The sequence below is a fragment of the Sus scrofa genome, unplaced genomic scaffold, assembly GCF_000003025.6.
Source record: "Sus scrofa isolate TJ Tabasco breed Duroc unplaced genomic scaffold, Sscrofa11.1 Contig2158, whole genome shotgun sequence".
NCBI lineage: Eukaryota > Metazoa > Chordata > Mammalia > Artiodactyla > Suidae > Sus > Sus scrofa.
Genome location: NW_018085035.1, coordinates 10,834 through 22,973, shown reverse-complemented (window position 1 = coordinate 22,973; position 12,140 = coordinate 10,834). Strand labels below are relative to the sequence as shown.

Sequence of the window (12,140 nt, the reverse complement as noted above, 5' to 3'; positions counted from 1 at the left end):
TCCTGCTCAACCCTACTTTCCAATATAATTTAACTGATTCTAAATCCTTTCCAAAGATTTCAACTGCATAAAGTAGTTATTATATAGATAATCTGTGCCTTTGCTTTTTGCTTAGGGCCACAATTCTGTGTGTTTTGTTTATAACGTACTTTGTCCAGCTTTGCCCCTCTAGGATCGAATTTGTCATCACAAGAATTTTTTGCTACTTTCACCCATTTTCCCTATCCTAGCTATAGAAGCTAAGCTTTTACACAGATTACCTCATTGATTTACGCATCATGCCACATTTTAAAACATGTATTTTACCAGTAGAAACTAAGCCCTAAATCGTTAGGGGTTAAATGACTAGCCCAGTAAAATACACAGCCAAAAAATAAAAGACCTGAATGAATTCCAGTGCTTAGTACCATTTATAGAATCAAATCTGCAAAAATTTTACGAACACCTCCACACCTCCATCTCGTTAATGCTGTTACCTTTAGTGGTATCATTATGGATTTGTCTTACTGTGGTTATTTCGAGGGACTGTTACACTTTTCAGTATTTTATAAAGTTCCTAAATTGAGCGTATATTCCTCTATAATATATATGTTAGATTAAGGCATACTGAGGTAGTAAAAGGACATTTTTGCTCTGTCAACATTAAAATCCATGCTCTTTATATATCATATCTACATAATTATTCCACTTACATTTAATATCTTTGTGATTTATAAGAACCGATTGGTTACTTATCTTTAGATCCGTGCTTCATTGCTTCTATGATACATACAGAGACATGTACTAGATTGCCATAAGTAGTCGAAGGTCACCCACATTTTCCTTGCTTTCTTCCTTTATTCCAACACTCTCACAGTGGGAAGACATGAGCAAAAGGGAGAGAAGAATGATCGTAGATAGGTAAATTAGCTGATCGATAACTTTGTATTTGAAGAATATATATGTATATATTAAACTAGTTTGGCAAAAACACTTGACATTTGACTCTGAAGAAGCAAGCATTCAGTGAATTGTTAGGGTGGTGCCGTATATTAGAAATTATAAGCCCTGATTTGTTAGGTAGAGTGAGGCAGTCCCTAATTGAACCCTGGTGGTCAGTTCACTGTGGTATTACAGCAAGTGATCAATGTAGAGCCCTTGTGATCTTGCTCTATAGAGAACACTGAGTTGAACAGTTAATCCACCTGAAACCTAGTCTCTAATGCTCCTGCAGTTCAACTTAATGAAGACATCTATTTTCCTGATGAGTCATGAGATACAAACTCTGTAGAGGTAAAGAGACCGTTTTTCAGAAAATGTTGTGAAATATGAATGTGGGAAAGAGTAAGATTAATTCTGACCAGAGGCCTAGAAAGATGCAACAGAGAAGTCAACTTTTGGGTCGTTCTTGAAAATAACGCAAATGTCTATGTGTATTTTATTCTTGAAGATCAGAATAGTGATAAAGTCTTTCCCCAAGAGAACTGCTAACTCTGTTTTAGATAAAACAAGTACAGTAGCCAAAAAGGTTGCTATCAGATGATATACAGAAGAATGAAGGGGTGGAAGCGGTGGCTTATGGAAGTAAAACCCACGGCTAATTCACATCAACCATGACGCACAAATCTTCCAAGTTCAACAAGGCCGTAGTGGTCCATTCATTAAACGGTTTTGATGGCTTTTGGAGACTCATGAAATATATAAATTTGAATTTCATTGAGAAACTCCTAAATGCCGTCATGCAGATTTATTACAGCTGGGCATATTATTAAGACTAGCCCAGATGAGTGGTCTGTGTAGAACTTCAAGCTACTGACATGTACATCTTGTAGGCTGCTGTACACGCAAGAGTTGACTACTTTAGTGAACCCCCCAAAATGAGTAGTTCCCTTTATTGCTACCTTAAAAGTTTCTCTTTTAAACATCCTCTAGGTCTGAATCAATGGTCTGTATAGTTTGCTCTTAAGCTCAGGTGTTCTTTCCTTTAGAAAATGGTTTATGATCAGGAGTTCCCGTCGTGGCGCAGTAGTTAACCAATCTGACTAGGACCCATGAGGTTGCGGGTTCAGTCCCTGCCCTTGCTCAGTGGGTTAACGATCCCACGTTGCCGTGAGCCTTGGTGTAGGTTGCAGATGTGACTCGGATCCCACGTTGCTATGGCTCTGGCATAGGCTGGAGGCTATAGCTCCAATTTGACCCCTAGCCTGGGAACCTCCATATGCCGCGGGAGTGGCCCAGGAAACAGCAAAAAGACACACACACACACACACACACACACACAAAATGTTTTATGATCAGAAGCCCTGCCCCAACCATTATGGAATAGATTAGAATGGGTTAAATAGCTCTCCTCTTCTTTAAAGTCCTACAATCTGGGGATAAAGGCAGATTTTATTCTTTCCTAGTTAATGTTCCATTTATTAATTTTCCCCTTAACATGTTGCGCTGTGAGATGCTCCAGTACAATGCTGAGTGGAAGTGGTAAGAGTGGTAAGGTCTTTTTCCTGATCTTAAGGATAAAGTTATTTGGCCTCGCATCATTAAATATGATTTTAACTCTAGCTTTCCCATATTCTGTTCCACATATTTTCATATCTCTAGGTTTAGTTTATGGCGGATTTTCATCATAAATCAGTGCTCGATTTTGTCAAATGTTTTATTTTCAACTCAGTTCTTTGTTATTTTTTTTTTAAACAGCATTCATGGACATTGATTTTTCCATGGTCACTTCCAAATAGTATCAACGCCTTAGGCAGGACCATGGAGCTGGTTTGGAGTGGGTTAAGGTGGGAGGTGTGTCTAACAAAAGTGGTAGCAACACTTTTCACAAGGATCGGGAAGATTTTCTCTAAAGACTACTTCTAAATGTCTTTTTTGCCTATAGTGCACTATGTCTTTAGCATATGTTTTTCTCTAGCGTCTCCTCTTTCATTTCTAATTTTTTTGAATTTCTCTCTTTTTCTTAGTCTAAAGTTTTTTTAAAATCATAGTTGATTTATAACATTGTGTCAGTTTTTTCTATACAGCATAGTGTATACACACACACACCCATACACATATATACACATATGCATTCTTTTTTTCATACTCTCTTCCATCATGTTCTATCCCAAGAGACTGGATATAATTCCCTGTGCTATCCATAGGACCTCATTGCTTATCCATCCTAAATGTAGTAGTTTGCATTTCCCAACCCCAAACTCCCCAAGTATTCCACTCCCTCCCCACAACCCCCTTGGCAACCACAAGTCTGTTCCATGTGTCTTTGAGAGTGTTTCTCTTTAATATATAGGTTCATTCATGCCATATTTGAGAGATGAGTAGTCATTATATTTATCTTTCCAAACAGTTCTTTTATTGCTTTTGTTGTTGTTGTTGTTGTTGTTTGACTGGTTGGTTGGTTATGGCCATCTCGTTCTATTTCATTTTTTCCCATGTTGATCTTTTATATTTCCTTCCTTCCTTTCTAAGCTTGGGCTTAGCTTGTTCCTGTTTCTGATTCCTTGAAAGCAACTTCAAAGAATTGAAATGTTCAGGTATTTAATGGAGATTTTTTTCTTTCTTTCTTCTTTCTTACATAAAAAAACAAAGCAAAACAAAACAAAACTTTTTAGGGCCACCCCCTCAGCATATGGAGTCTCCAAGGCTAGGGGTCCAGTCGGAGCTATAGCTGCCAGCCTACACCACAGCCAAAGCAATGACAGATCCGAGCCATATCTGTGACCTATGCCATGGCTCAGGGCACCATGGGATCCTTAACCCACTGAGTGAGGCCTGGGATCGAACGTGCAAACTCATGGTTCCTAGTCGGATTTGTATCCACTGTTCCATGACGGGAACCCCAAGATGTTTTCTTCTTAACATTTGCTTGTATCAATATAAAATTCCTTGTAGGAACTGCTTTTGTAGCATCCTCTATGTTTTGGTATATTGTGTTTCTGTTTTCATTTGTTTGGAGGTTATTTTGTTGTAAATCTTTGGATTTCTTATTTGACCCATTGGTAGTTCCGAGTTGTGTTGTTTAGTTTCCGTATGTTTGTAAACTTTCCAGCATTCCTCTTGTTGTTTTTTAGTGTCTTATCCATCATGGGTGAACAAGTTGCTATAGTTTTAAATCTTTTAAAATTTGTGAAAGTTTAACATGATGTGGCTCATGATATGATCTATCCTAAAGAATGTGCTCTGTGCACTTGAGAAGAGTGTTTGTTGTTCTGTTGCGTAGAAATATCTATGTATGCCTGTTAGGACCATTTGGTCTAATTTATAGTTACCATACTCTGCTTTGGCGCTCGAGCTTAATTTTTCCTACATAGGTGCAGTGTGTGTCCTTTGGCCAACATATGCTCATTTCTCCCACCTCTCTGCCCCTGGTGAGCTCTGTTCTAGTCTTTGCTTCTATGTATTCAACTTTTGGATCCTATAAATGAGTGAGATCATTCTATCTTTTTTGTGTTTGGTTTATGTGATTTAGCAGGTCTTCCAGGTTCATCTGTTTTGCTGCAAGTGGCCGGATCTCTTGGGCATTTAAGGCTGGATAATACACACACACACACACACACACACACACACACACACACACATTTGTTATCCATTCATCTGTTGTTGGGCACTTACCTGGTTTTCTTATATTGGTTACGGTGAATGTTCCTGCAGTGAACATGGGAGTGCAGATATCATTTTGAAGTACTGATTTCATTTCCTTCAGTTTGAAATTGCTGTATCCTATGGTATTTTTTTTTTTTTTCTTTAACTTTTTGAGGAATCTCCATGCTGCTTTCCACCATGGCTGTACTAATTTACATTCGAATGAGATGACCTCATTTGGTTTCTTTTTAACCATTCAGATGGAATCATCTGAATGATTACAAGTCATGTAGTCAAATGAGGGAACAAGTAATGGGTCCTTTGGAAGTTTTAAAACTGTGGGGCACCAAAGACTATTATTTTGGTCGAATATATTAGACTATTTACCTGTCTATCTATGTAAATATAGTGTTTTATTTGTGTTCTTTTCTGAATCCTCTAAACATTTTAACATACAGACATGTAGTACATGTTTCTCCACTTTCTCATTATTTCAACCGTAGATAAAAATACAAAGATGATGAATCATTCATCATATGGAGATTATGTTTAACATGTCGTAACATGTTACTTAGGTCTATTTCAGATTTGGAAAGTGTTGTACAATCAAGTACAGTACATCCCACTGAGGTTCCCCTTTTGTCTTCATCGATAGCCTCATCCCCTGCCTGTGTAGCATTATCCTAAGGTTGACATTCTCCAAGCATTTTTATGATATAGGTATATGTGTCTGTATCTTACCTATGTGATTATTTTCACTCAAGTATATCTGGCGCATGCACATTTGTTTTGGGGGTTTTATTTTTGACTGTTTGTTATTATTATTTATTCTGGGGCTACCCTTGCTTGCGTAGTCGCGGTGTCTGCAGCAGCTGTGGTGACTGCAGGAGGCAACCTGTGGAGCGGAGGTTGATAGCTAGTGTTAGGGACCTTAGGTCTGTGGGCTGGTGCTGCCAGGGGCAGGGGCAGCGCTGCTGGGCCTGTGGCTGCTGGGCCTCGTGCTGTACTTGGTGCCCGCGGGGGTGGCGGTTACGCTGGCCTGGCTAGCTGTGGGTGCGACCGCGGTCTGGTGGGGCCTGCGCCGCGAGCCCCGAGGTTCACGCGCCTTCCGAACCTCGCTGGTTCGGAACGCGCGCTGCCATGGAACACTGCTCACCTTGCCTCCGGCGTAGTCAGCAGTAAACGGAAGTCTCCTAGAGCCTCCGCGCCTCTTCCAAGGACTTGGACCCGCGCTCATCTGTTCCTCATGGGCAACTACCTAGGCAAGCCCGCCCCCCCGCAGCCTGCCTCCACCTCGGAGGCCAGGGACCTGCGGGAGAGGCCTGGCCGCCGCCCGCCCACCCGCCCCACGCCGCCGCCGCCAGCTCCATCAGGCCATACCCCCGGGGTTCATACTCACCCCTCCCTACCCACTCCTCTTCCCCGACCCTCTAGGAGGACGGCCCTCCGGGTTGTGGCCCTGTAGCACATCGGTTTGTAATAACACCTCGAAGGAGATACCCAATCCAGCAGGCCCACTATGCCTCGCTGGGGGTCCTTCCCACGGTGTGCTGGAATAGTTGTCACAGGAAGACTGTGCTCTCTGCTCGCAATTCCAAAGTGGTGTGCAGCCCAGTGAGAGTGAGGATTGCTCCTCCGGATAGCAAGTGGATTCGTCCCCCGCTATCAGAGCAGAGTAGCAGCTCAACCGTGTCCTCCCCATCAGCTAGTGCCCCAGACCCATGTGCAAAGGAGACTGTGCTGAGTGCCCTCAGAGCGAGGAAGAAAAGGACGGTGAAGGAGGAAGACCAAATACTGGCTGATGGCCCCGAAGAAAAGAGAAGGCGCCAGGACAGCAGTGGACGTGGACATTCAGCATTTGAGCCGCTGGCGGCCAATGGAATCCCTGCCTCTTTTGTGCCTAAGCCTGGGTCTCTGAAGAGAGGTCTCAGTCCCCAGAGCTCAGATGCCCACTTAAATAAGAGGTCACGCACCTCTTCTCTGAGCTCCTTGACCAGCACGTACTCAGGCGGCGTGCCCATCTCCAGGCGCAATGCCATCACCAGTTCTTACAGTTCTACTGGAGGTCTCTCTCAGCTGCGGAAGAGGAGTGGTCCTAGGTCATCCCCCTTCTCCAGGCCAGCTTCGTCCTGCTCCCAGGCTCTAGCGAGGCCAGCAAAGGAAATAAGAGAAGAGGAACTTTCTCATCATTCGGCTTCTTCAACTGCATTCACAACAGACAAGGGAGTCCCGGGGAGCAGAAGTTGCCGATACCACCACAAGGGAGAAAGAGAACTCGTGGAGTTCTCCACCAACACCTGGCAGCTCAGGGCAGCGTAAGCGGAAGGTGCAGCTGCTGCGGTCCTGGCGAGGGGAGCAGCTGACCTTGCCTCCACCTCCCCAGCTTGGGTATTCAGTCACTGCGGAAGACTTAGACTTGGGAAAAGAAAGCTTTGTCACAATGGTTCAGCGAGATCTTGGAGGATAAGACTGATACTGCCTTGAGCGCTGTCCCTGAGAACCCACCTACCAGTCAGCCTCCGGTCTCTTTCAGCCTGCCTACTGCTGGGACTCCTGCCACCGAAACCTCCTCCCAGCCCCAAGCCCTAGCCCACTGTTGAAGAGCTTGAAGAAGCAGCAGGATTCCCCAGGCCTACCATCGCCCCCCATGTCTGCTGGCATGGCAAGCCCTGTGGCCCATTCGCCTCCGAAGACACCCGGCCCTCTGGCCCCTCTTGGCTCTTCACAGTCAGGGCCTCTTGCGGGCACCTCCTCGGACTGCAAACCTACAGCCGTTTTCTGTGGCGGCACCCTTACCCCCGCTTCTTCCACAGGACCAGTCACTGACACCAAGTCACCTCCAGCCCCTGAGGCTGAGACGTCTGCCAACTCCCAAGCCTTGTCGGCCCCCCTCCCCCTCCCAAGCAGAACATTCCTTGTGGAATGCTGGGCACCTCACCTGCTAAGCCTCCTGCCTCTGCAGCTCCTGCTGTGTCTTCACCATCTCCCGTGCTCGATCCCATTTTTTGGCCCCCTCCTAAAAGCAAGAACGAGGGCCCCTTGCCCTCTAGCCCTTCCAAGGTCCCAGCCACCACATCTTCCAGCTCAGCCCTCCCCGCAAGTACCCGCAGCCCGTCCCGCACTTTTAAACCTGGCTTTCACACCAGGGAGGCCCCTGCATCCGTGCCCATAGTAACTCCCTTCTTCAAGCAGGCAGCTCCTCCAGCCGGTGCTATGAGCGCCCCTCTCTTCCCTGGCCAGACCCGTGCCACCTCTGCAGTGGCTGCTGCGACCACAGCTGGCACCTCCGTAGACTCTGCTCTGAAGCCCGTGTTCAGCTTCCGTGTGAGCAGCATGACCAGCACCCTGAGCAGCGTGACTAGCACCCACCGCTTCCACCTCCCAGCCCGTCCTCTTTGGGACTCCCTCTGCCTCTGGTGGCAGCTTCACAAACCCAGCTGTGGGTTCCAGCTCCATAGTCCAGCTTGGTAAGCCTCCCACCATGCCTCCTTCAAGTGCAGTCACCAGCTTTGGCCAGTCCCTTCCCGGTGCCCCTCAGGCAGTGGCCAGCAGCAGCAGCAGCAGCAGCAGCAGCAGCAGCGCTAGCACTGCTGGCTTTAGTGATTTGGGCAGCAGCCTTCCAGCCTCTTCCCCAGCCACCACCAGCCAGGCCACGCTGACATTCAGTAGCACCCCCAGCCCAGCCATCAGCGTTCCCTTTGGCTCAAGTGCCAAGCCAGGATCCAACGTCCAGCCCAGGTTTGGGGCCACTGATGGGCAGCAGCAGTGGGCTGCCAAGCCATCCCTTGTCCCCAGCTTGTGCAGCTCCTTCACGTTGGGAAACTCTGCAGCCCCCGCCCCGACTGCCACTCCAGCCACAGCCCAGCCAGCCTTTGGCAGCACCACACAGTCCACTCTTGGTGGCCTGAAAGCCACAGCCTCTGCCTCGGGCACCCTTGCCGGCCCCCAGCCAGCCTTTGGCAGCACCGCAGCCGTTTTCTCCTTTGGTGCAGCCACCACCTCTGGCTTTGGAGCTACAGCCCAGACCACCGGCAGTGGGGCCAGTCGCTCCAGTAGCACGACACCATCTCCCTTCACATTTGGGGGATGGGCAGCCCCACCGTCTGGCAGCAGAGGCTTTGGGCTCAGTGTGGCTTCGCCAGGCACCAGCTCTGCCTCAGGAGCCTTTGGCTCCGGAGCAGGACAGAGTGGGACCGCTGGCAGCACGACTCCTTTTGTGGGAGGCTTGAGTCAGAAGAGCCTGGGTGCACCCAGCCAGAACACATCCTTTGGCCTCAATGTGGCCTGCACTGCAGAGAGCCAACCTGTGTTTGGAGGCGCCTCCACGCCCACCTTTGGTCAGAGCACCCCTGGCCCTGGGGTGGGCACATCAGGCAGCAGCCTCTCCTTTGGGGCGTCCTCAACACCCATCCAGGGCTTTGTTAGAAAAGGACCTTCCTTTTCCATTGGTGCGGGACCCAAGCCCCCAGGGGCTTGGCAACAGCTACAGGCCCGGAGGCAGCACACTAGCAAGAAGTAGCCCCTGGCCCTTACCCCCCTCCCACTCCCCTTTACCCCTCCTGCCAACAACTGGACCTTGGCACCTGCCAGAAAGAGCCTCTCACCTTCTAGTTCCATGAAGCTGAGATCTCTGAACCAGTCCGGCTTCAGCCATGGGGCGGGGAGGAGGAGTGGCAGGTGCAGAGGCTGCTCCCTGTCTTGCAGGAAGCAGAAGGCCAAGGCCTCTGGGGGGATGGGAAGGCAGGAAGGGTGGCCGGGCCGAAGCCTGTGACCTTACTTGAACAGTTGCACTGGTGAGGCTGGCGAGAACTGAAGAAACAGCTGAACATATCGCCTGCTTCCTTCCCTGAGGCTCGCGTGGTATATACGCTTAGTGAGGCAGCTCCCTTGCCAGCGTTTCCCTGAGAGCCAGGTCTGCTGGAGAGTGGCAGGTAGAGACCTCACCCCTTGCATCTCTGATATGCATTTGATGGGCTTGGGGGAAGCGCTTATCCCTATAGCTTTACCTTGCTTGGCTTGGCTATGCAAGGTGCGTCTCCCCATCTTGTCCCATTAGAGGACTCAGGGTCTCCATTCCTGCTGCTTTATCCGTCACCGACTGCTTGCAGGATCAATTCCTTTTGAAATGATCCTGAGTCTAGCTTTGCCTTGGATACCCCAGTGGGTGCTGCTCCTCAAGTCGGAGCCTCTGTTTCATCGCCAACCCTCTCTGCCAGTTTGGCCCCCACGAGCTTGGTGGCTCAGGACAGTTAGCCTGGCAGATGGAGGGGTGACCTGTCACTCTGGGAGAGGGAAGCTCTTGGAACAGGCAGGATGCCCACCACTGCTTTCAGCTGCCTGTCCACCTTCCCTGTTGGCCTCACTGGACTTATCTACCTCCCCGGGATCACATGTTTAAGCCTTATTCTGTATTACTTTATCGGATGCTCATGTCCATTGCTCTTAGAGTCGAGATTGATGGAATAATTGAATTGTATGAGTGGCGGCACGTTGGTAATGCTGGACGGAACTGTTTAAGTTTCTGGGGCCTCGCTATTTGAATGTGGAAAGTAGCACCACTTGATGGCTCCAAGTGCTGAGTCTTGACTTTTCAGTTGGTGTTTTTGATCTTCAGGGCTGGCGGCCTAGGTGGATGGGGCCACTTTTTTTCTTTGCCCATCTACCTAACCTCACGGCAGGCTAGATCACCCATCGTATAAGTTAGAAAGCGTTTAAGTAATAAGCAACATTTTAAAAACCGTATCTTACTCCCCCCGCCCCTTCCTTTCTTCTTCCTTTTTTCCAAAACCACGTACCCCAGGCCCAAGAGCCTGGCTGCCACGCCTATCCTCTTTGGGAGAAGCATGAGTGCGTGTGTCGAAGTGAAAAGAAAAACATCCTTAAACATTTCCAACCAGATAAAATAGTTATTTTTGTGTTTAAGCTAAATTGCCTTTTAAATTCCTTCAAGCTTGGTTCACTGAGGTGGTTAAAGACTATAGACTATAGACTAGAAATTAGCTGTATAGTTCAGTAATGCCTGTGTGAAGAAGAGGCTCAAATGCTGTCCCAGGCAGCCTTTCCGAGGGCCTGGAGCTTCTGCTGGAAGCACAAAATGTCATTCTTATTTTATAAATGTGACGGAGGTGTAAGGAGTCCCCCTGCCCATTTTGAGTGAGGGTGACTGTCTGCTGGCAGGGGACTGTGCCCCCCACCCCCCTGGAGAGCTCGACTCCTGGCTGTTGTGTGTGGAGCTGAGGAGGGACCTGAACCTGGAACATCTGCCAGGACGAGAGGGGGGTGGGGCACAGGCCTAGAAATCAGGCTTCTGCCTACACCTTACATAAGGCAGACCCTCTCAGGTTAGTCCTCTGAGCTAGCTTGCCTCAGTTCCCCAGGCAGGACCCTTGGTCCAGGAACCCCCAGGAGACCAAAATATTATTCTGCTCTTCTGAGGATTGCAAGGAAATACGGGAAAAAAGGTTTCTCCTCAAAAGGTACAACCAGTCTGACTTTCAGCTACAGTGTGAGCCTCATTTTCAAATGTATACAGTGCTTCCAGTTCTTGAATACTTCTGCGTTACAAGAGCATGCGGCTTTGGACTGCCTGTTGGCACTGTCCCCCCTGCTAGGCATTTTCAGAATTGCTCCATGAGTTTACAGTTTTTTCTTTTAGTATACTTTTGATTGCAAAATGTGACTGTCATTGTTACCCTTTTATCCATTAACTTTGTTCTTACGGAATCATTCCCTTTTAATGTTTCCTTTAAGTTTTTGGGTAATTTTGTGAGACAGCAGCAGGAAATGTATGTATGGAACCTGCCGTTTTTCGTTTGAAGACTGCTATTTAAAAATGTAACAAACATATCTAGTTAATATTTTATACCGCTTAAATGTCTCTGTCCTTTTAGAAATAATATAAATAAAATGGTTTAATGTTGATATGAATATTTCGTATTTATTTATTTTAGGATTCCATTTTACCCTTTTTTTTTTTTTTTTTTTTTTCCTTTTTGCCGCTTCTAGGTCTCCTCCTGTGGCATATGGTGCTCCCAGGCTAGGTGGCTTGTTGGACCTGTAGCTGCCAGCCTCTGCCAGAGCCACAGGAACTGCCAGATCCAAGCCGAGTCTGTGACCTACACCACACTCACAGCAATGCTGGATCCTTAACTCACTGAGCAAGGCCAGAGATCACACCCGCAACCTCATGCTTCCTTGTCGGATTCCTTAACCACTGAGCCACGATGGGAAATCCTCCATATCACAATCTTCAACGCAAACACCAGTTATGGTTTTATTAACTTTATATTTCATTATGGATTCATTTAATCACTCTGTTTATTAGTTTCTTTCCTTGCCGTTATTTCTGACCTCCCTCTGAATTTACTCTTCTTCCTCATTCTTTATTAATTTTTTAAATGAGTAAATCTGAGGGGTGACCTCTCATTAATTTTACCTCTGAAATGTGTATTTATTCATTTCTGGAGATAGAATTCTCGAAAGAAGCTGTACCTTTTGGGATCTTGTGCTGTCTTGTCATCTTACCTTTCTGAAATGCCTCGCCAGCTCAGATTTGTATTTAGCCTTTGTTGAAGTTA

General features: G+C 47.2%; 1 protein-coding gene across 1 annotated transcript; it reads left to right on the top strand.

Annotated features, from left to right (window-relative positions):
* Window positions 1–1,592: 1,592 nt before the first annotated feature.
* Window positions 1,593–9,088, top strand: LOC110258481 (nuclear envelope pore membrane protein POM 121C-like). Its single transcript, XM_021081744.1, is given in 9 exon segments — window positions 1,593–1,647; window positions 5,521–5,792; window positions 5,795–6,011; window positions 6,014–6,786; window positions 6,788–6,982; window positions 6,984–7,128; window positions 7,131–7,480; window positions 7,483–8,002; window positions 8,064–9,088. Coding segments are annotated over 9 exon segments (3,546 nt in total). The 3' UTR covers window positions 9,083–9,088.
* The last annotated feature ends 3,052 nt before the right edge of the window (window positions 9,089–12,140 follow it).